This window comes from Dermacentor albipictus, chromosome 1 (genome assembly GCF_038994185.2).
Source record: "Dermacentor albipictus isolate Rhodes 1998 colony chromosome 1, USDA_Dalb.pri_finalv2, whole genome shotgun sequence".
Classification (NCBI taxonomy): Eukaryota; Metazoa; Arthropoda; class Arachnida; order Ixodida; family Ixodidae; genus Dermacentor; species Dermacentor albipictus.
Genome location: NC_091821.1, coordinates 430,259,627 through 430,284,570, shown reverse-complemented (window position 1 = coordinate 430,284,570; position 24,944 = coordinate 430,259,627). Strand labels below are relative to the sequence as shown.

Genomic DNA, 24,944 nt, shown 5'->3' with positions numbered 1-24,944 from the left:
CGCAGTGAATGTAGATAACCAGATGAGGAGCGTCGTGCCGGCGTCTGCGATTGACTTGCTTCCCCTTGCTTAGCTTGCGGTGGCTGGTAGAAAATGGTGCCCGGCATGCAATGGAAGGTAAAAAATGCTGCTAAAACAAATCCACACCTAAAAAGTGCGGCCAGAGCGATCTCATAAACGTACATAAAGGGCCCGACAACGTGGTACTGCCACGCAATTATGTTAATCATACCCAAATAGTTCGTCCTCCCCGGCAGCTCTTAGTAGCCAGCGTTTGAGTTATCGGCAGGCAAACTTCTATTTCTTTCGGAATGAGGTAGTAAATCATTCAATTTTGTTCGGCATATTATGGCATCTTTATTGTGTACATTATGTGTACATTTAATGTGTACAAAAAAGGAGACGTTAAAGAATTGAAAAATTATAGGCCCATTAGCTTACTTCCGATGTTATATAAAATATTCAGCAAGATAATGTCCAATAGAAAAAGAGCAATGGTGGACTTTAGTCAACCAAGGGAATAGGCAGGTTTCAGGAAGGGAAATTCTACAATCGATTCCATCCATGTTATCAATCAGGTAATCGAGAAATCCGCAGAGTATAATCAGCCTCTCTATATGGCTTTCATAGGTTACGAAAATGCATTTGATTCAGTCAAGCTACCAGCAGCCATAGAGCCATTACGTAACGAAAGAGTACAGGACACTTACCAAAATATCTTGGAAAGTATCTACAGAGATTCCACAGTTACTTGAAGTTTCCACAAGAAAAGTAGGAAGATACTTATAAAGAGAGGGGTCAGACAAGGAGACGCAATCTCTCCACGCTCTTCACTGCGTGGTCAGTGGTCAATATATCAGCAACCTTAGATTTGCAGATGACATTGCTCTATTCAGCAACACTGGGGACGAGTTACAACGAATGATTAAGGACTTTAACAGAGAATATAAGCTTAAGAGTGAGGTTGAACATTAATATGCAGAAGACCAAGATAATCAATAGCCGGGCAAGGGAACAAGAGTTCAGAATTGCCAGTCAGCCTCTAGATTCTGTGCAGGAGTACGTTTACTTAGGTAAATTGCTCACAGGGGCCCTTATCATGCGAAGGAAATTCACGGAATAAAAATGGGTTGGAGCACATTCGGCAGACATTGTCAGATACTGGCTGGAAGCTTATCATTATTATTAAATAGAAAGTTGTACAATCAATGCATTCTACCGGTGCTGACATATAGGGCAGTAACTTGGATACTGACAAAGAAGCTGGAAAACAAGTTAAGGGCCATGCAAAGAGCCATGGAATGAAGAATGTTACGCATAACGGTCAGCGACAGGAAGATAGCGCTGTGGATCAGAGAGCAAACAGGGATAGCCGATATTCGAATTGACATTAAGAGAAAGGAATGGAGCTGCGCATGTCATGTCATGCGTAGGTTAGATGACTGGTGGACCATTAGGCTTACAGAATAGGTGGCAAGAGAAGGCAAGAGCAGTCGAAGACGGCAGAAAACTAGGTGGGGTGATACATGTAAGAAATTCGCAGGCGCTGGCTGGAATCGTTTAGCACGGGACAGGAGTAACTGGAGGTGACAGGGCGAGGCCTTCTCTGCAGCAGTGGACATAGAATAGGCTGCTGCCGCTGCTGCTGATGATGATGATTGTGTACAGGTCACTTGGTGATTGTGTACAGGTCACGGAGAAAAGCTCAGCACCATTTGGAAATATGTTGAACTCAATGGAAAGAGTTGACGAATAGTTAAGCTGAGTGCCTGTGCTACGATTATCTACGTATGTCTAGTAGTGGTCTACATATGTGGAGTACCCTAATAGGCTGCTGGTAATAAGACACGGCAAATCGTTAAGTAATGTTTATTCAACATGAAAATATCTGGTTTATTAGCTTATACAGCCCCAGTGCTGGCCATGCGGCTTTTGGGTAAGAGAATCCAATGGTTAAGCGTTCTCAAACTTCAACCACACGGAGCGCGGCAGGCATGAGGTGATGAAATTGCTCCTGAACTGCAGACCTTCCTGAAGAAAACAGAAATGGAAGAGCTTAACATAGTCAACAGCAGCTGATACCTGTGCCCTATTGTTTCGGCATGGCGATTCTTCTATATATAGCGACAGCATGTCTAAAAACCATTGATTGCCGCTTGTTTGGAAGTCACAATACCTTCAAGTGATCTTCTGTATAAGCGTAAACCGGGCGCGTTTCGCTCAATACATGCACTCACTTTGTATGAACCGTACATTTATTCCATCTCGGTGCTCCTTTGTATAGGTGCCTTCTCACGAATTACGCAGAGCCGACAGAGCAAAGAGCAGTTGCGTATAATGCGAGGACGACCATAAGCATGGTCTGATGCAAACGAGATGTTCTGCAACCACATCGTACAGATTTCGGTACAAGCTACGAGTTTTCACAAAACAGCGCTGTTGGTCTGTAGCAAAAGAACGCACTTCATGAAAGCGAAGCAAAGCGTCGCAAGCGCTCATAGGACTCTTGAATACATATCTCTGCCTTACTAAGCGTGCTCTCATCGCTACCCTTTAAACTGCGCCGTTGAAACTGACTATTTATCCAGCTTTACGAATCCTTGAACGGCGTGGCTCGGCGCCATTGAATCTAGAGATTCAGTATAGCCGCAGCGCTAATGGGACGGTGACACAAAGAATACAAACACAGGACAAACGCTGAACTAAAAACTGACAGTTTACTGCAATCTCAAAATATATAGAACTATGTGCGCCTTCTTACGCACCTTCATACTGCCCAAACATTTCAAGAAGGCTGATTTCGCTACCAAACAAGTTTTTAAAAAATACGGAAATTGAATATTGTCGACGTCGCCGTCCCATTAACGATGCCGTTATAACGAACGTTAACCAACTCGCCGTTTTACTCTCTACTGCCATGCCGAGATTATTTGCTTGAAGAATATCCTGCTTACCCTGTATTGGTGCGCGTAACTTGGTAAGCGCAAACTACAGCATATAGAGTCTCGTTTTGTGTCCATCGCGCATTCTTTTTATATTTCTGATCGAGGTTAGTCTCTGCACCGCCGCTGTGCAGTTTCTTTTCTTTTCCCTTGCTTCCTCGTGCGAATCTCTCAGCTGCGTATAACCTAACAATATGCATCTTTCTCACTGGCTCTGACTTTTAGCGAAACTGCGAACCTAGTTGAAATGCTCATCACTTTTAATGTGAAGTGAAGCGTAACAAGACGAGGCAGCAATACCGAATCCAGCGGTAAGTATAGACACGAATGCATGCTGCGCACCTTGTGACGTTCTTCGTCCATACGTACTCGGTATCTTGAAAGTAACGTGGCGATAACTGTTTTGACGTTCAGAGTGCCGAACGCTTGGCCTACACAGTTACGTGGACCGCATCCAAAAGCCAGGTAAGAAACGGGGTTGATGCCAGCCTTGTTCTCATCGCTAAATCTGTTATTAAAGAAAAAAGAAGAAAGATGAAATATTCACGAGGAATCCATTGTTTGTGTCTAGCAGCTATCAAAGCGAATGTTTACATAAGACAATGAATGCGACACCAATTCACATTGCGTTATAATCTGAAAAATGATTAAGACCCTTACTACCACGCTATGAATGAACACTACAATGTGACACTATAACCAAGACTGTACTTCATTCGAATAATAAATTCCACGAACGATTTTATTTACGCAATATTTTCGGAAATGTCCGCGATTTCTGCCTCGGAGGACTGAAGCCGAAAACGTGTGATGGTCCGCCGACGTGTGAATCTAGAATGTCTCTCAATTAATTTATTATAAATGAACGACGGATGAAAGAAAATGTTATTTTCGACTAATTACAACTACGACTGAAAGGACGAATGGAGCGCCATCGCTAGTTCGGAAGTTTTTTGCGCACTGTGCTTGCCGTTGACGTAAGCTTTTTTATGCGAAGCATATTACTAGAGCTCAACCCAGCTCCTCAGGCGCGGCGGTGTCGCCTTCAATACCACGTGACACCGTGACGTCACGACAGAGGAGAAATGGGGCTCTAACTCGCGCCGTCGCTCGCGGCGTCGCCTTCCAGGCTGACCACGTGACGCCGTGACGTCACGACAGAGGAGAAACGGGGCTCCAACTCGCGCCGTCGCTCGCGGCGTCGCGGCGGTATATAAGCAGCTGCGCTTGCCTCTGCTAGACACTCACGAGGTGAGATGCCTCCTGGAGACAGAGCTGCTCGTTGGAATGAGAAGTGAAGGTTGCGGCGTGCTACAGAGACTGTTTCTAGGTGGCTTTGCTACGGCGCAGCGACTACGCGACCCGCATCGGACGCGGTGAGCGTCGAGCAACGCAGCGTTCGGCGCGACAACGAAATGTGCGCCTGAGCAAGCGCCGCACGCCTGAGCCGACGCCAACGACACCGGCTTTTCTGCGACACGAGCTCCTTAACGCTGTCGCGTTAAAATAAAGGCTAGTATGCTTCGCATCCTGGGCTTAACCTTAGCTAAGCCACAGCCAGTTTTTTTTCTTATAGATCGCCGCTTCGCACATGCTACGAGGTTTGACGAAGTTTTTCTTGCTTTCTTTATTTCGAAGGAGGAGAGGAGTGTGTAGCCTTAACGGCGCCGCCATCTATTGTGATCTTGGTGAATGACGCCGTTTGACGTGGAGATTTCAGTGCAACCTTCGCGTCTTTATTTCCATTTTTTTTTTAGAGCGAGGCAGCTCGTCATAAGACATGTGGCCATTGGGGTCTTCAGAAAAGATGTCCGGAACCAATGAAACGCTAAGTAAAATTATTTCAAACTGCACCATTGTGTAAATAGACATTTCAAGTGCACAAATGACATAGAGTAAGCTTCACGAGTGAGCTACGGTTTTCTTTTTTGCTTAATATCTGAGGCAGCGGTTAACGACCTCGAGTGGGCCTTCGTCGCCGAAGGCCTTTCTCTATTAAAGTAGCATGCCTGCAGTGATAACGTTTTTTTTTTAATATTGGAAACTTTCAAATAGGAAATCATGGAATCTATTTACGATGCATTTTATTAGCATTCAAGATTTGAAACATTATAGCGCCGCTCCTATTTTGCAGCGGAGACCATCGGTGAAGTTGGCTAGAAAGCGGCGTCACTGATTAACAAGAACGTCCGCAATCACATAAGTAAGACCAGAGGTATTTCAAAAGCTTGCATCCTATCACGCAGAATGGACCATTTGAAAAAGGTTCTTGGGGAGTCTCCCAAAAGAAAAAAAAAAGTGTCACAGAAGAACTAGCTTTGTCCTAAAAAGAAGGCAGGTTCATAATAGAAATTTCTGTCGTTACGGAATAGCATTTATTGTAATATGACAGGACTACGGAGTAGGATACAGGATTTTCAGTCGTTACGAAAAAAAAAGAGAGAGAAAGATTTGTCGAGATGATATGTGTGTGCAATGTATGCAAGAAATGCAGCAAAAAAGCAATAACCATTGTAGGTACTGTTTCTTCAGTTTTATTGTAGGGCCCTTGAGTTGTTTTAGCAGGAATTGTTTAAGTTGAGCATACAAGGGGATGTCGAGAGAAAAAATGTTTATCTTAACAGGCAAGGTTATGCCTACATATAGGCTTGGTATGCTACATCATGCATGTATTATGTATGCTACATCATGTATGTACATCATAATATATGATGACGTATAACAACGAGGGAGCAAATTGAGATAAAATAAAAACGCGCGTAAACACGAGCACGCATGCCGAAACAGAACCGTGCAAATTTAAAGCATAAATACATTCCATAAAATTGTGCGTCATTAGTGACTTAAAAGACGCAACATGTATGGCGTCTTATATTTTTTTTTAATTTATAGCACAAAGCAGCATGGTACTTTTAAGAATTTTAAGCCTTTTCTAATTGACACATTTAGTGCTGTGCCAGCACTCAGATATTTGTTTACCTCTCGGGGTCAAACACAGTTGGATCACTCCATATATCTGGATCAACGTTGAGGCAGCTCGCAGCAGCTACTATGCTGACACCTTTTGGTATTAAAAGGTCTTTGTACGTGTAGTCGGAAACCGCACGTCTTGCAACAAACCTGGGTGCAACAAAATGAATTAGAAAGACAACTAGCCGTATATACATCGAAAAAGAAAGTTTAATTCACAAATATGCCAATGAGGTACATAAATTCAAGTTTGAGTGTTCTTTCTAACGCAGCTACTTACGCTAATGGGCGAATTTGGGAATCGCAACGCTATATTTATCGATAGACATAGTTTCTTTCGTGTACCATAGAGTCTATGGCATGGAGGCATTTGTGGTTTTGTACACGAGAGCCAATTGGTTCGAGAAAAAAAAACAGCATCCAACATACAGGATACAATTGTGCGTGTTTAAATCTAAGCTACGCTGTAAAGGCTGCGCGGTATCTTGCAGTAACGACTGAGCTTGCACGTATGCTTATTTGCAAACACGTAGAAAGCATTGGGAACATCTTGCAATTATTCGCTGATAATTAAAAGAAGTACCTTAAGAAGGCTAATCACCACTATCACTTTGTTCCGCATGTAACAAGGTTTGAAATGTTCCCATGCGTACAACATGCCCTCATATGCTTAATGCTTGCTTTTATGCGTGAGTCGGGTTTATTCCGTTTCGTCGTTTGCCCCCATGTCATTTCTGCTTGAAAATTCGACAATCAAAATATGTGGGCCGGAGAACCAGCCATTGAAGATGGCGAAATTCTTAGTATTATGAAATCAATCAGTACCTGAGTCAATCCATCAACTCGGAATTTGGAACTGCGTCGCCAGAGAACAGCGACTCTGAGTTTCTGTTCATCTAATTTGCGGTGCGCACCTTCTTTTTGATGGCGTGATGTGCAGTGCCGAATTGTGTTACTTGTTCCCAACACCACATTTCTGCGTGCAGCCTGGTGTCAAGGTTAAGGAAAAAAGGTGTACTGAAAATGCGGTACAAATTCCATTTGCTGTTACAGCGGTCAAGACGTGCACCACAACCTAGTTCGCGCATCAGACATTTTTATCAAGCAAGGCAGTATATCATCGCTTACCCAACGTTTTGAGAATACAGGCGCATCGATTCCTTGACCACCATGCCGAGGTATTTCATTCGTCCGACAGCGTGATAGGTAAGCTGACCCTGCAGGAATACAAGTAATCGAGATCACACGGACACCTTGAAAGAGAACCACCATCCAGGTTACCTCGTCCTTCAGTATATCGTGAATTTCTTTTCTCAATCTTTCTTGGATGTCCATGTGTGTGGCCACGCAGTACAGAGTAGAGACAACTGTGTGAACCGTGCTGTCTAACCTGAAAATTGCAGTTAAGAGGAAGCTTTAGCTCGGGAGGTCTTGTCCAAATACTTGAGAAAGCAGAAATATTTTTTTTCTGCATCCACTGCATTGACTAGAACGACGTTTGTTTTAACGAAAACAAAAAGAAAATCAATGCCTACCGATTCCTGGAAGTAGTGTTTTGCAAAAGGCAAATAATTTGTTAGAAAACTTGTTCAAAATCGCAAGGTAAAAAAAAAAAACTTGCAAGTGATGTTCACCACCCAGTCTCTCAACAACATGGCGTCACCACAATTCTATAAGCTTGACCTATTAGGAAATCTGAAACGTAGAAAACTGATAAATTGGGCTTATTCATCGCTCTGGAATATACCACTTATTTGTAACGAAGACTTTTCACGAAACATTCGTAAACGTCATAACAAATGGACGAAAGTTCTCTAACGCAGACATCAAGTTCGTCGATTTCAGGTGCTATAGCCTATGCAGTTCATAAAACATTAAAGTGTTACACAAAGTAACGGATTTGTGGGCATTGGGCTTGCATACTTTTGATCTTTCGAATTTTAGACAAATTTATATTAGGGTCGTGTACAGCTGCTTATAAGCGCCTACGGACAACCAACTGTCGCTTCCCCGTATCAAAGTCAAGTAATCTTGTTGGGCGAAATGCACGCTCTATATATCTGCAAGCAAAGCTATTTGACTATCGGACACAGTTCAATATTTCAACCTATGTGCATATGCAGAGAGCTATACAGATAACTTTTGAAATGCATGATAAATAAGCCATTGTGCAGCAATATATTTTATGTTGTGGATAAGCAAAAGAACTGAGATTTCAGAAGTTACATTACAGAGGTGGTCCAGCTGTCTACAAATTACGCGGTAATGTTCCGGTGGTATAATTCATTTAAAAAAATGGCAGTTTCACCTGAAGGGCGAAGCAATGATTGCGATAGCAAGGTTTTAGCACTGAGCTTGAACTTCTTGAACAATGTTCTAAACAAGCATGAGTCCACTAACGCGGACGTGGCATAAGCGGGTGCAGCAAAATGTTTGGCACCATTAAAAGCTTCAACACGCCATGTATGTTCTGTAATGGCATCGCGCAAACATCACTACGCAGCCCGTAAAGAGACGCTTCACTAAAATCATCCAGGTTAGAGCACTACTATTGTTTCGCAGTTTTTTATGATGTCCTCGTGGACTACAAAACAGCTTGAGTTGGCTAGCTCATTCGCAGAGGCGAATAGAGGATCTAAGCCACGGTCGTCATGTTGAGCCTTCCGCAATGTCAAAGATCAGGGAACGGGGCATCGATAGCGTCGATATTGTGATCGAAGTTATCAGCGTCGCACTCAGTCGTAGGTAGAGGTAGGCGCGATAAGCAGTCAGCGTCTGCGTGGCCGTTGCCGATTTTGTAGGGTACTACAAAGTCAAACTCTTGTAAGCTCAGGGCTCATCGCGTAGGCGGGCCAGAGGGGTGACGTAGGCCCACCAGCCAACAGAAAGAGTATTGGTCGGTGATGAGTGAGAAACAACAGGCGCAGACGTATGGGTAAAACTTGTGAACGGCGAAAATGACTGCCAGGCACTCCTGTTCTATCACAGTGTAGTTGCGCTATGCCTTGCTTAATGAACGGCTTGCATATGCAACCACGTGTTCAGCATTGTCATGGCGTCGGACGAGCACTGCGCCGAGGCCGATTCCGCTGGCATCGGTATCAATTTCTGTAGGAGCGGAAGAATCAAATTAGCGCAGCACCGGGCCGATGTCAGTATGAGCTTTAGCGGCGTAAATACAGAGTCACAATCCGGTGTCCAGTGGAAAGGCACATTTCTTTTGCAGCAAGTCAGTAAGTGGCTGTGCCCTATCAGCAAAATTCGGAATAAAGCGACGCAAGCATGAGCGTAGGCCAAGGAAGCTAAGTTGGTAACGAAGAGATTGAGGCTTATTGAAGTTGCTGACAGCGGCGACATTCTGCGGTTCCGGTCAAGTGACATTTTTGTCCACAAGGTGTCCCAGAAACAGTGTTTCTCGTTCTCGAAAATGACACTTTTTGGATTTCATTGTCAGTGCGCTTCTTTCAGGACAGGTTGGAAACAAGATGAAGGCGATGGTTATGTTCCTCGAATGTTCGCCGAAAGTTCACCACATCGTCCAGGTTGCATAAACAGATTTCCGATTTGAGACCCAGCAACTCTTTCCCTAAAAAACGTTGCCGGGGCTTTACACAAACCGAACGCCATAACACAAAATAAATACAAACAGTCTGGCGTTGCAAAATCTTTGTTTCCTTTGTCAGTCGGATCTATTGGAATTTGCCAATACCCGGATCCCAAGCCTGCACAGGCAAAAATAAGACGTCGAGTGTAGTCAATCGATGGCGTCATTGATGCGAGGAAGTGGGTAGACGTCCTTCTTTGTTATGGAGTTGAGACGCCGATAGCCAACACAGAACCTCCATGACTCGTCCTTTTACCGTGAAGCTGTTTATGCGGACCCTGGGCCGTCGTTATCGGACTTCGCTAAATACGGGCTTCGTGACCTATCAGGAGATGGGAAAAAGAGGATACGCAAATCTTATACGGTTATCAAACGGTGCATTTTCGGCGATCGAGTCAAATCGGCATAGAATTTATCGACGATTGATTCTACCCTGCCGCGAAAGAAACGAACGTTATGCTGGCGGTTACCGGCCAACGAACAGTGCTCAATGATTAAAACGCGATCTAGGAGCGCGTGGCTGCCGGCACTGCTTGCGCAAGCAAGGGCGGGCAGCCACGTCAGTCGTCGAACTAATCCAACCAATAGTCAAAACAATTGCAGCGCCCGCATCTCCAGTGGTGGGGCTTGTAAGAGTTGCAGAACAATCCTACCGCTGGCAACCAGTTGTAAGGTTTAGACGTTGTTGTAGGGAGGAACTTCCCATCGCTGGCTACCAGTTGTACGGGTTTAGTCGGGCATGAAATAAGTGGTACCTGGCCCATGCCGTCGTCCGACTCACCCACGCTTGGGACGGGGTTGTAGCGAGGAACTTGGTCCCATCGAGAACTAGTAGTACGGAAGTTATTTACAGTATTTACATTGCGACCGGAGGTACGTTTCATCAGCCTAGCATGACTTCCAGTTGGAGCACAAAGGACGAAGCACGAAGCACACAACACTCGAGCACGCAGCACCACTAGAAGCCGACAAAACGGCTGCTCAAAAACCCTCTGTCCTCCCTAGATCCCTAGGTGAGGGAAAACTACCGTTCAACCTCCGTCCATTCGGACCATCCAAAGTCGTCGTTGGTGGCGTAGTCGACCCGCCTTTGAGACGGAGGGTTCACAGACTCTCTTCCACACTTTGGTCGCACTGACCACACTGAGGTGAGCGGGTTCTCGTAGACACGGGTTGCCACGCTTGACCCCAGCTGGTGCCTCTTGATTCCAGAGCTGACTTCTCAGGTAGCCGCCACGACAGTCAGCAGACTGTTATGAATTCTGGGGCCCGCGAAAACTCACCGCAGAACCTCCTTTTCAAGGAGTCCCCTTGCTCCAAGTAAACCGCGAAGGCAACAGCGAATCAAGTAACAATGCTCGGTCCGCCGAACGTGGCTCGCCTTGCTGGCGTCACCAAATCTCCGAAGGAGAGACATGGTTGATTAACTTTGTGGTGGTCTCCAGTTCTCCGAATGGTGGTGCATCGTCGGTTAACATTGCTGGCGTCGCCAGTTCTCCGAAGACGCGCATTGTTGGCTCTTCAAAGCCACTCGTCGCAGCGGCTAGGAAGGGTTTTAAGGTCGCTTCTCTGAAGGACGCCATCCCCGCAGGCCAATCATAACAGCCTTGCGCTCAGTACACAGAGCTTTCGATTAGTAGTTCCGCACACTTCATCCTAACTAAAATTATGGGAAGACAATAGTTGTGCGTACTCGTGAGGAAGAAACTGCCTACCACGAGCATCAGCGAGAGTTGGCTCGTGAACGGACTCGTCGTCGTAATGCCGAGTTTAAACGAAGCGCTTACCATCAACGAATACAACATTGCACTAATGCTCCACTGCATGGTGTAACACTCGGTGTAAGTAGCACAGCTTCGCTGGTCGACCATCTTCACGGACTGGAAGGGGCGGTGAGTTTTTTTCTTAACCAAGATAACAGGTGCAGCCCAGAGACTCGACGATTCTTGAATAACGCTGGTGGTTAGCACATCGTTGACTTGCTCTGCAATGACTTTGCGCTCGGAAGCGGAAGCTCGGTACGACTTCTGTCGGAGAGGATGCGCAGATATTTGTCAATCTTGTGACGAGTGCGTGAGGTCGGTTCCTTTGTTCCGTGGGCCTTCTCTGCAAAATCACATAATTGAGCGTGTCTGGCCAACAATGTAACTAAGGCTCTGCGCTTCTGCGAAGGAAGTGAGTTGCTGATAATTTTTAAGTACTCCGATTCTTTAACAGAGACATCAGCAGGGTCAGACTTAGCGCTGTCTCTTAGGACTCCAATGCAGACGCCGCACTCCTTTTCAAATAGGGCAAGGCGCATACCCTCCGGGAGCTTAACTGACTTGGATGTACAGTTCACCAACTATAGTTGTGATTTTCCGCCAGTAAGCGATAGAAGGCAGCGATGCACGAACATATTTTTCTTCGCACTAGGTAAGGGAAACGGCTTAATGCAAAATGAACCTGCAACCAGGTCGGTTGTCGAAGCAATAACTAGCACGCTGGAGGCGGACCAAGTTGTAAGAACCGAATCTTTCACTACAAGAAGGCGGTCGCTTCGACAGGGAGGCTGTTGGACCACTGCGGACAACAGAACTCTTCACCTGCTCCGCAGTCCATAGTCGCAACGAAACTCTTGCAAAAAGTCGACGCCAAGGATAACGTTCGGCGTGGAATGAGCAAGTACTGCAAATTCTGCCTTGAAAGCCTTACCAGCAACACAAACAGACACGGTGCATGCAACGACTGCACACAAAGCCACGCCGCTCACTGCTCGAAAGGTATAATCGAGAGATTGACGGATGCCCGTCTGGGTGGGATGAGAAATGACAAAGAAAGACGTACACCGACCAAATAAAACTTCTTAAAAGACAAGACGAATGAACCCTCCCCGCGTCTTATGCGTGGTGCCATGCGCCACATGCTAAACCCTATTTAAACAGGCACTTCACCCTTTTTCGCCCCATTGTGAACAAGGCTTTCGTATAGAAGCCGAAATGTCTTTTAATAAGGTTTACATTCTCGGTGCACGTCTTTCTTTGGTATGCTCGAAAGCTAGTAGATTTGTCCCAATAAAGCATAACTTTACGAACTCGTTCTTTGAAAACTAAACATCTTACCGAAACGCTTGCTCTGGTGTCTATCAAAGCCATTGTGCGAACATGCTGAACAAGCACATGAACATTGTTTTGAAGGATCGAAACTGGTAAAGGCATACTTTTTTGCAGTGCGGTACGTCCAGCGTCCTGACTTTCATGGGCCACGCAGGCTAGTTTCCGGTGGCAGAGATGAAAGCCGCGGACGGGGCCGTGGCGATGGTGACCGTCTCTGGCGCGCAATAGGCGGCGTGGGGCTTCTCAGAGAGGTGGGGGAGTCACTATGGTTGTTCTGTCGGAACAGGAGCTGCGGTGCGGTTGGATCCGAAGGCCAGTAGGCGCGATTGCGCCGTTGGATTTGCCGTAGGATTGCCGCACATGGCTCGAAATACGGCGTACGTGGGCGACGTCATGTAGGGATGAGCCGGGCTATGTGTCGAAGAATATCGCATTGGTAGCACGCGTTCACGCGGGATCCGAAAAGTAGTGTTGTGTATGTACTCGACACACTGTTTCCAGTCTGGAACAAAAGAAGACGGTCGGCTGTTGTACCTGCAACCGTCACGGGGTGCATAAGGCGGATCGACGTTAGAGCCCATTGGTAGCTAAATCCTTAGCGAGGCCCGCGGTTGGAGTAGCTGCGCTCCTCGAAACTTGCAGCATTGCTAGTTGTGGATGGTATATCAGACTGCGTGTGAAGCTCGCACAAGAACAGAAACATCGTGACCTAGTTCCTCGCGTTCAGTAAGACGAATGGTGGAGGAAAGATCGGCAGGTAGTGAATCATGGCATGTATTGACGGGGGTGGCCGTCGTTACGTTGGCCAGCCGTCCAAACTTCGAAGTGATGCGACTTCTTGTAAGGGTCGCGAAGGTTCGACAGTGATTAATCAAGTCAGCTACTGATTATCGAGTCTCCTTGCCAATGAGGAAGTAATAAACATCCTCGGCAATACCTTTAAGAATATGGCCCACCTTGTCTTCGTTCTCCATGTGGGTAATCCACCGACTTGCAAAACTTCAGTATCTCTCCAATGTACGCTCTGCAAGTCTCCCCGGTGACTTGAGCTCTCTGCGAGAGCATCTGCTCCGCACATTTTTGCTTCGTTACTGGGTATCCAAAGCGTTTCTTAATTTCCTCCACAAATAGTTACCAGGTTGTCAAAGTGTCTTCATGGTTGTCAAACCATACCAACGTACTGCAATCAAGGAGCAAACCGACGTTAAACAACTGGCTAGCGGTATTCCAACTGGTGGGTCGGCTCACCGCTGATCGTGGCTGAGCCATTCATGCACGTCTTTGCCAGGTTTTCTGCGAAGGTCCGCGGCTTCCTGTATTGGCAAGGAGATGCCCTCGCTGATGGTTGCGGGGTGTCTCCATTCGAGCTCATTTCTTGAGGTAGTGGTGCCAAGCCCGCAATTCGACGGCTGCGGTTAAGCTCGTACTGTTGTTACCTGGCTTACCCCGCACTTTCCACCACAATTGTGACGATGGATCGCGTTTATTAACAAGTTCAAGAATGCGACGGTATCGCTCAGCGAAAGCTGTTCACAGCGCCGCACGCGAGTCAGCCCAGCTTCGTTCTCCTGTTCAGCCAAACTCCGCTCGCACGTTTCAATATTTTTTGTTTCATGGCAGTGGTTTGTGGGCTGCAATCACAAGTTTCTGAGGAATGATTTAGTCAAGGCTGTAAGACCTGGTAAGTGGGACTTTAGCTATTGAACAGTGTAGCAATATAACGTGCATGTACGGCATGGATAAGCAAGTAGCATACTTATACCTAAACAGATGGGGAGCCGTAGGGCGGCGACGGCCACCCTAAAATTCGGTTTAAGTGTACATATAATTGCTACAGCAACGAAAAGCGACTTACCCGGCAGAGACTAAAACGCACGCATTGACCAAAATCTCTACCTTAGACAGGCGGCTATGAACTTGATTGCCTGAAAAAGGAGGAAAAAAAGAAAACACCAGCAAGCCAGGATTTCTATTACACGAGAAAATATTTAAAAAGACCAAGTGAGTGCAGTGGGAAAATGCGGTATATGGAAATTAATGTTGTTTTAAAGCCTTTAAAGCAAGAAAATGTTTACAATGTTGTTAAACAAACGAAAGTCTAAACAACTGAAAAAGACGAAATATTTCTTGAGCCTAAACAACTAAACAGCCATGCACAGACTAAGCAACACCTTGTATTGTATTTATCTTTAGTTCCCTGTGCAACTTGTGTGAATATATTTTTGCTATTAACTGTATTAATCATTTTAGAACAAGGAGCTTCCGCTACGATACGGCAACAAAATATGCTGTATCCGAGTAATATGTTTCTTTAGTTACTTCCTCAGGTGTGCATGGTTGGCGGACGGCGATCTAACACGCTGGTGCTAAAAACAGTGAAGGCGTGTGAAGAAGCTGAGAGGAAGCACAAGTGCGGAGGAGGAGAAGGAGAGTAAAGAAGCGTGCACAGACAAGCAAGAAAAAAAGCAAACCACGTGACTGGTAGGCACAGGCGATTATGTTATGCACACAGGAAGAGGAGAATGATGATGTTGGTGAACACCAGGCCTCAATATCTCCACATAAGGAACGCCGCACGGGAGACGCCGCAGGGTAATCGGGAAGATTTATCGCTGACTTTGACGATGTTCTTTGGCGGTTCTGCCAGAATTTTTAGGATGGAAAGTTCAAGAGACTGTTGCAAGTATCGGACTACAATGTATCCAGTGCAAAGAAATGTATGAGGGAGCACAAAGGCTTACGTATTTTGTGGAAGCACGGGAGTGACCAGCTAAATTTGGGAGCACGCACGGATGGCTCTCTTTAAGTAATCCGAAATCACCAGAAAGGCTCCTAAAAGATTGCCGAGCGAGGAAGAAATTTAGTCCAAGCAATATAATAAAAATATTTTTTTCGTACTGAAAGCACCTAATTGTACACTATATTTGCCCTTAGGTTTTCAGAGACTGCTGGAATTCTTTAGAGCGCTCGAGGAAAATTAGTGAGAAAAAATTGGTCGTATTCACTACTTGTAAACGTCTTATTATTAATCAGAGTAAAAAATTTTGCTCACGCTTCTAGACCTTACGACCGAAGTCACGGTTCTAATTCAATAATCCACTTAAGGCTCCAAGAAGACCCCGAACGCCAAGAAATTGAGAGGAACGCAACCATAAGCCCGCACATTCGCCAGTTATGTTTCTGCGTACTTGTAAAAAAAGAAAGCTCGCACTTTCGCTCGAATGGCGAAGCACCGATTTCGATGGCAAATCAGTGAACAGCTATACTAAGTAATGATATTAGTTTTATTCGCCGATAAAGTTGTGAACATAGGCATACTAATTAACAAGCACGGTGTCACGCGCGCACAAGCAAACCTGAACACATCTCAGCCGATGACCGCGGAAACAAGCTTTCAAAACGCTGGAGTGAGTAAGCGCGGCAGCAGCGAGCCAGTTTACCATTGTGCATCGCTCGCTTTAACGCGAACGAAGCGTCGAAAGCGCAGCTCATACGAAGCCACCGGCACAATGCGCACTCTGCAATGAACGCAGATCGTTTTGAAGATTAGGCACGCGCGGGCGCGCCCTTTGGCCACGTGGCAGACCGCTTTCAAGATAAGGCGTCCGCACGGCTGAGCCGTAAGCAGCCGAAAGAGAACGCCTCCCTCGCCGCACCCCCGTGCCTCGCGCACGAAAGGGGGGGGGGGGACGCTTCCACCCGGCCTAACTCGCTCGTGCCCGCGAGATTGAGCCACGTTCACCGGCTCGACCTCGCAAGCTTTCACTCACACATACACTATACTGCGCACGGCGACGATTTTATCGCCCTTGGACATTATACACAACATCACGGCGACGGCGACGGCAGAAATGCACCTGGAGTGTCTACACAACTGCTATCGCAATAAAAACTTTATTCGAACACACCACGGTGGTCTAGATTGCCGATAACATTTCACGATCGTCAGATAGCCAGTACAAAATGTGCAAACCTGCTCAATTACCATACAAGGCATTTTGCGATAAATGTGTCAGTCCCGATGTTTACCTTGGTACCTAGCTTTAGTAATGTTGCGACATGTTCACGAAGTTATCGTGGATTAGCCGTGGTTTGCCTGTAGGGAATTCTTTGGTATGGTTACTTTAACGTAGACAGATAACATTTAAGTGATCAAGGTAGCAAACATTTTTTTCGTCACGACAGTTGCAGTCTGGTGAAGATCTTAAACTGAGACAATTTGTCGCGTTGTGAAAAGAAACAATAATTACTAAATTATAATATTTATATTTTATGGTTACGCTCGAGGTTATTTGCTTCCTATCTTACTCAGCCACCACATAAACTTCAGTCACGTTCCTACAGAAATTCTCCGGATGTGGTTGAGTTATTCTCGCCATGAAAAGAAAATTGTAAATGGATCTATATACCGCACACTGAAAACATCGTTATTAAGGGGAACATAAAAGATAGTATACACAAGGTAAAAAATCTTACACATGCATTCAAAACATCTCGGTTTACATATATTTACAAACATACCTATAGCGGCATCCACGTCTTCGCTCTTAAGGAGAACCTGAAGGATGTCACATGCCTTGTTCTGAAAGAAAATAAATATAAAATCCAGGGTGGCCTAGCGTATCATTGGCATAAGTGGATCTAGACGCGAACGGACAATAGTTGCGATATGGCTAACTGAAGAAGCACTAAACTTAGAAGTGTATTGCTGTCATGCCTGAACTTATCGGTGCGCCTCCATCCTTTTCAATTCGACTGATCGAGGTGCTTGCGTCAAATTCTTTGTACTACTGACCAATATTCGCACTGAACTGATACGCTTTGGCGGAGTTTTATTATGGTACTGAATTACATATTTTGTTTCGTGGTATTTGTTCTGCGTCGAAATAGCTTCTGAGGTTCAAGAACTGAAACTGATTGCTATTGCTAAAGAAATGCGAAGTTCTCAAGCAGCATACCAAAAGATATATGCAGCCTGCAATAACAATAAAAAACTCTCACAATTCCGAACGTCAGGACATGCATACACACACATCTGTTTTGCTGATCTATGTCGATACATCCGCCCTTACTGTGTTGTTGAAAGTCATTCGAGAAAAACATCCTTGTTCAGCCGCTACCGGCTGGAGTTGCCGCATTAATTTTTTTATTTGTAACGAAACGAAAAAGAAACAGATATACTCTTTTAAGTGCAAAGCTAAAATGTGATCACAAAAAGTCCTACGTGATATATGTCCATAAGAACTGAAATTTGGGAGAATTTGTGAGACTGCCTACTTGATTTTCTTGGCTAAGGTGGACGAAGCCATAGGGAAGAACTTGGATGGTTTGGCTCACAAGTTCTTGAGGTACGCACATTACTATCTAATATTTGATAATGAGATCAATTTCATGCAATAGGTGGCAGAAGGGTGTTCAAAGAGCAAGGGCTAGCAAGGACACTAGGGTTGAACTTTTGGTTTGAGACCCCGAAAGATAAAAAATATCCCGTTCCTAGACCTCCAACTTGTGCTTGGGGGATAACACTTATGCTAGAAGTACATGCCCCGTTCTGCTAAAGTCCTCCTAAGCTTTCGTTCGTGCCATTCGAAACTTGTCAAGAATAGCACCACTTTTTCCTGCGTCCGCTCGGTGGTGACAAAATTTTGGCAAGATCTCGTAAAACAGGGCATGAAAAGTCAGGTAAAAAAACTTCATGAACCAGGTTACCCCGAGACTTTTATTACAACAACCAGCTTGAAGCGCTTCAAGGCCATCAAGGTGGGAGCGAAGCGCGCACCAAAGGAAAAGGTTGAGAACAGAAATAAGTATGCGGTGGTGCCTTATATTCATGAGCTTTCGCATCGCCTAAAAAACATGGCGTCCCAATATAATTTTGACGTTCCTTTAACTACTCAGAACAAGCTAGGTGCTATTTCATAAGCGCGTGGGTAGGAAAGGGAAGGCGAAAGAAGCTCAATGCACCATGAGACAACAGAAACTTCGCTAATTGTGCATTCAATGTTCTTTACCTCATTGCTCCCTTTATGTTGACATAAGTACATCGGACAGACAGGCCGCTACCTAAACATTAGGCTCAGAGAGCACGACAGCTCCCTAAAAGGGTCATCATATTCGCGTCTTGCCCTTCCCTGCCGACAATTCGGATGTAAGGTCGTTCTACGCGACACAATTGTCCCCTTTCGGCAGCGAGACAGGACAACTAGGGAGGTTGTAGAGCCTTTCCACATTCACAAAAACGGTTCCACGTGTGTCAGCCAGCCCTCGATTAACCTTAACACAGCAGCAATAACACATCTCGACAAAGCATTTTTCGCTAACACAGCGTTATCAGTGAACACATGTTAAGGGCCTGATTCAGCGAGCTTACCCGCCGTGGTTGCTCACAGGCTATGGTGTTGGGGTACTGAGCACGAATTCGCGGGATCGAATCCCAGCCCATACCTTTGTGCGTGTTGCGTTCTCGGCACTCTGTTTGCGTGGAAGAAATACGGAGCCTAAAGATCACTTCGCTCGCTGCTGCTGCCGCGCTTCCTCACGCCAGCGTTTTGAGAGCGAATGCCCGCGCACATCGAGTGCAATGTGTCCATGTTTGCCGGTTGGCACTGATACCATGCTTAGTAAGCGAATGCTTGCAAGTTTATAGGGCTGATAGAACTACTACCCTTACTTCGTATAGCTGTCTACTCATTTGCTATCGCAAACGATGGCTTGCATTTCAGGCAATACTGTGACGTTTTGAGTGTTATCCCCTAAATAATTAAAGTGTAGCCAAGCACACCAAATCTGTAACGACGCGCTTCAGAGCAGCCTCCATTCTAATTCGCTGGCAAACTTTCAGCCACATCAACGGACGAAGAATCAAATGAAATAAATGGCGCTCTCACCGACTTCATCCCCCGGCGCCGCTCAATGACTGGTTTCACCAGCTCCTCGACTAAAGCGATGAACTTATCCGTGCACCATGCAGTAATTGCCGTCAGCCACATAAAAAGGGGCTGAAGTTCTGGTAGACAATCTGAATAACAGATTAGCAGGTTATACATCACTTATTCCCCACGATTCTGGAAGAACGTCAAATGCTTTGAAAACAAAGTTTCGGGGGGCATACTATTTGGAAAGATGGTTTTGAAAACGCACTAAAAACGAGAATGTTTGGAGAAATTCGTGTCTGCTAATTTAGGTGATAGCCGCTTCGTGAGACGGTTAGACCATGATAGCGAAAGTGCCATCAAAATCATGGCTACATCTACATATAGAAAGACAAAAGATCACCTTCTGGCACTTGTCCATCGCCTTATTGTTGCATATAAGCCCTACTCCAGGTCTATTCGTTGGAGATACGTCCACGAATTTCCGGAATTTACCAAAATTGAAACGCACTTTTGGAAGCTAGATAGGTAAATTCGGGGCACTGAATCAAAAAGCAGTTCATTTGCAGGCTTGACGAGAATTCTCTACTCGTGAATGCAGCGTACAAGTATTGTTCTTTATAGCGGGTTTGTATATTCTAATATATATATGCATATATATGTTAAATATTTTTTCATACTTGCTATTAGCGTGATTCCTTGCAGCCCGATTGAATCCAACAGTCGGGCACTTCCAACGGCGAGCTTGTCCCAAAACCCACCAGGTTCGGCTTTCTGCACGCCCACGTCGATGCCGAAGCCGGCCTTGAGAATCGTGTCCAAGGCATATCGCCGCAACAGCAGCATAGCATCCACTGATCTGTCGACAGAGCTTTGCCTTCCGACAATGTCCGCCAGTGCCTCGCTGGAGGTTGCAAAGACATTGAACGCCTGCGATAAAATACATGTTTTAATATCTTTATTCGCTAATAACGCAGTTCTTCTATTCCTCTTTATTTGCAGAAGAGAGCTTTCATTAAGCTTGTTCAACAAAGAAAGAAATCTTTACCTCTTACCTGTTTTCTTTAAATCTGTGTAAGACTAAGATATTAAGTACACGCCTTCGAACTTGGATCCTTTTTTAACGTACTTTCTGGACACCACGCAAAACACAAGCCCTTCGTTATCGCAACCTGCCCCAGAAATAAATGCGCTAATGTTCGTTTCCGCGGTAGTCTTTTATTCCTTGTATAACATTCCGTATTCTTATTCATGCATTTCTCAAACTCGTTTAACTGAAACTGAAGTTTGTAGCTCAGCGGTTGTGTAAAATCTGTCGTCTAGTGGTGCTTTATCATTATTTTTTTCTTGTTATCGTGTTACACGGGTGACGGGCTTTCTGCGAGACCGGAGGCATTCCTTATGAGCGAGACACATTTCACTTAGTTGCTGGCTGTAAATTGTCGGTGACATGTATTCTTTTCTTTATACGTATTTGGTCCGCCTTCAGCAGGTGTACGCCTTCCCGTAGGGAACACTGCTGTAGATGTTCCTATACGTCCTCTTCCCGGGCAGCAGCGGTCGAAGACCAAGAAGCGCGAGGTCCTCACCGGAGAAACCTTCTGGTTCCTCTGGGTTGCGCAAGTAGGCCAGGAAAGACTGCCAGTGCCGCAAAGCATTCGCGCTCTCGGTGTTTGGCGGACAGAGAGAACCACTCCAACAGGGTAGAAGGCGCGGTGCTCCCGGTGTCCGGGTAGCCCCGTTCCTGACATCGGCAAGAGAAGAGTACCTCCACGGTAAACGGCGCGTTGTTCCCAGCTTGTATGGACGCCGTGGACGGGCGCTACGTAGATGACCAGGGGCGGCTTGCACGATCGTTTAAGAGGAAGCTTTAGCTCGGATGCTCCTGTCTAAATACGCGTGAAATGAAAATTCGTTTTCCTCGGCAACCACTGCACCGAATTTCACGAGGTTTGTTGCATTTAAAAGAAAAATGTCAAATGTAGTGATGGTTTCTTTCCAATTTCCTATTTAGATTGCCAATTTTTTATTCAAAATTGGCAAAAATAGAACATTCTCACAAGACGACACTATCAAGCTTACAACTCTCTAACTCAGCAAGGAAAAATGACATCACAATTCTGTCAATGGCATCTGATAGTACGTAGAAAGCGGACAAAATTTGTATGTTACACATGAATCTAAGAAATATCAGTAATGTGGAAATAAAGCTTTTGCAGAACCATTGTACACAACGCAACAAATTCACATAACATATATATTGACATACAGAATTTTTTCGATTTAAGTGATCTAATGGATGGCGTTTACAGAACCGCGATATCTGTTTGTGATGCAGAGATATAAATTGATAAACTTGTGCGTCTATTTCTTGGTAACTTTCTAATTTTTGAAAACACCTTTCACAAAATTCAGGCCCCAAATCAAAATTCTGCTTCCAACATTAACTAGAATTAACTTTCTCTCTGAAATGCAACAAATGTCAGTCAAATCGGTCCTGCGGTTATCTCAGAAAAGCGGTTTTGTATTTTACATGTATTTGAACAGGCCGCGTTGGAGTTGGGCCCGAGCTAAAGCTTCCTAATAACGAAAATAATAACGAACTTAAGAACGCGTTCTTGTTCGGACTAGGCTTTGTCTATGGAATATTTAAAAAACGCCTTCGTAAATTCGTTAATATTTTCGTTATTAAATGTTCGTGCAAGCCGCCCCGGGTCCAGATGGCTCGCCGACTCCCCGAGGTTACTGAGGAGGGCAGTTTTTGCCAGCGACAGCATTGTTAGTCTGCGTCCGCCGGAGGGTAGAAGGACAGCATCGAGCCTTGGTAAATTCGTGTGGAGGCATCTGCATTTGCATGGTTCGGGGCCCGCCAAGTGGCGAAGTTGGCGATCGGGCTGTGCGCAACGCCACGTCTCCGCAATGTCCAGAGGTGGTTCGGAAGGGTTATTGACTCTTGTATGTCACCAGGAAGGGTGCTTACTTTTCTGCGGCGAGAGCACTCGGGTACAAGATGTCGCTGCGAGCACTATTGCTGCAGTTCAGGTCTCCGGTAGCCTGGCATACCGTGAAGTTTCACTAGTTGACACAAAAGCTAGAAGTCTGTAATGTGACACAGATTTTACGTAACGTTAGCAGCTGTGTGGAAAGGAGTGGATAATGTGGGCCTATCCCGAGCGCTGTGCAGTTAACAGAACGTCTCGCAACGCTAGCTGTGCTAAGGAACGACTAACAGTAGATAACACCTGACGCACGCGACCAAATTCCCCAACGAGCTAGTTGGCTCTGACAGGAGAGAAATATGCGTGCAATTCTGGCATATACCCAAACCATGGCCCCATGCTCTAACCATTAGGCCGGTGTTCCAGTAGGCTCCCTGCAGGCCACAATCGCAGGGTAAGAGCAGCGGCCTGCTGTGCTCTAAGACAGAGATTCCATCCGAGCATCGCTCACGCATTTCTGTTTATCCAAGAAGCCTGAACGGAGGCTATACAGGAACCTACCTATTGCAACGTGCCTAGAATGGGGCAACAAATGCTTCGCAATTAAGACTAATGCTACTAGATTCAACGAGTTCGAATCTGTGAGCGCATAGAGTCGAAACACGAGTGCACGCACGCATGCACTCACGCGCAAACACGTGTGCGCGCACACACACGCACACACACAAACGTACAGTACAAGCGCGGGCGTGCGTGCACACAAACTATATCGAGCTACCTGGCGAGCACTAGCGACTACGACGGACGTCTTGAACGCATTATTTCAGAGGCAGCATGTGCATACAAGTGTAGCGCTTTCGAATCCGTGCTGTCCTCAAGAAACGTTGACTTCCTCATTACCGTACAGCCGTGCAAGCGTGCAGGCTAGCTTCCTGATTCTTTTTCATTCATTCCCCGTGGATGCTATCTATGATCGTCCCCTTTGAGGTGGGGCCTTTGCGCCACCAAGCCATTGTTATTATTTTGCCTAATGACCTACCTATCTTTATAGATACAAAGAAAAAACTAAAAAATTTCTAGCATCCAACTACATCAACCACTAATGGTAATTTTGTTTTCGCACGCCTCCGTTGTTTGTCGTCTCCCTACTTTTCTGTCACTGAATTCCCAACCGCCCCTTACTAATCTCTATTGCGGACACGTTTACTTTCTCCCTGCTATCGCCGAATCCAAGGGCTTCAACGCAGTCAGAGGAGCCTAATTCGACAACTGGGCAGATACATTCGCATGCTAATATCTTCTTGCGTCGCTTCCTTAGCTTTACCGCAGCAGGAACATGCTTTTGCTTCCTACGTGTACCTCGCTTTATAAGTACGCGTTCAAAGGTATCCTGATCTCGCCTCAAAATATAGAGCTTTTATTTGATTTACCATAAGTTGTTTCTTTCCTGCTTTCGCTTTTCTCCTGATAAGTGGTTACTCATCGCAGGTTTCTTTTCCATTGCCACCACCCATAAGCTTTCGTCCACCTCCCTGACTTTTCCTTGAAAGTTCTTTGTTGCCATGCTACTTATTATAACGGTCACATATTTGCCGGTATGCTTCCTTCGGATGCGCCGAGGAGAGTGCCATCTGGTGGTGAGGCAAGGAACCCAGCGGCGCGCGTGATCCGCTGTGATTTGGTGACCTGTTCGGCAAGGAAATAGCCAGGCCGCAGCGCTCACGGTCACGAAAGCTGGCGAAGTTCGCAAAGCTTCGCTTTAAAGAAAAACTCAGTGCCCTTCCACTCTGTGAAGAAGGATGACCGGCGAAGCTGTGTATGTGAGCCCTTTAATGGCAAACGTCCCCTTCACTGTGGGTCGGCCCAACATTGCACTATCTTCGTAATCGGCCCACGTTTGGGGTGTTTTCTGGCTTACAACAACGATACCAAAATTTCCTTGGATGGTAGAAATATATAGCTTTGCTGTAATACACAGGAGCGCGGAAATTGCCATTGTTAAGACACGTACCTGCGTCATCTTGCTCGCCGTGAATGCTGGAGTGATTGCTTTCCTCAGGGGCCTCCAGCGGTGGGCGGATGCCACTACCACCAGCGATTCCGGATTTACGGGTGCAGGCAAGACGCCCATGATGTTCTGTGAACAGGCACAGACGCTTCAATGTAGAGGCGGTTTTTTTTTTTCACGCAGCAACTGCTCTCCGAAAAAAAAACCATCAGCTTGAAATATTTCTTATGACCAGTACTGCATTGTAAGTGAAAGTTCCACGAGCACTCACATTATTTGGGACAAAACAAAGCAGACAAAATCAATTAAAGCCTAATAGTTTCAAGGGTTGTCTTGTGTCTACTTTCGTTTGTCCCGTCTAAGCGCATGCCTGTGCAAGCTACAAGTACTAACACATGCCATTAGGCATTGTAAGTAGACCATTTACACGGAAGTGCGGCCTGCATTGTGTGGCACGTATGGCTAGTGTCTCTATTGAATCGCGCGCTTTGGGAGTCGGGAAGGAGGTGTTTCA

The 24,944-nt window shown here is 45.7% G+C and overlaps 1 protein-coding gene across 1 annotated transcript; it reads right to left on the bottom strand.

Moving 5' to 3' along the window:
* Nucleotides 1-1,861: 1,861 nt before the first annotated feature.
* On the bottom strand, nt 1,862-24,555 carry LOC135907810 (cytochrome P450 3A24-like). The gene is made up of 10 exons (XM_065439563.2): nt 24,434-24,555; nt 20,164-20,413; nt 19,499-19,629; nt 17,133-17,193; nt 14,467-14,536; nt 7,194-7,302; nt 7,041-7,129; nt 5,922-6,062; nt 3,285-3,450; nt 1,862-2,031 (listed from the first exon to the last, which is right to left on the bottom strand). Exons 1-10 carry the CDS (start codon nt 24,551-24,553, stop codon nt 1,954-1,956), a joined length of 1,215 nt encoding a protein of 404 aa, XP_065295635.2. The 5' UTR covers nt 24,554-24,555; the 3' UTR covers nt 1,862-1,953.
* Nucleotides 24,556-24,944: the final 389 nt, after the last annotated feature.

Excerpts from the sequence above, each read along its gene's own strand:
- LOC135907810 (XM_065439563.2), bottom strand. The coding sequence starts at position 24,553 with ATGGGCGTCTTGCCTGCACCCGTAAATCCGGAATCGCTGGTGGTAGTG. Across the intron at positions 7,130-7,193 it reads ACGATATACTGAAGGACGAG|GGTCAGCTTACCTATCACGC; the intron begins GTAACCTGGATG and ends GTATTCCTGCAG. Across the intron at positions 6,063-7,040 it reads CTGTATTCTCAAAACGTTGG|GTTTGTTGCAAGACGTGCGG; the intron begins GTAAGCGATGAT and ends TGTTGCACCCAG.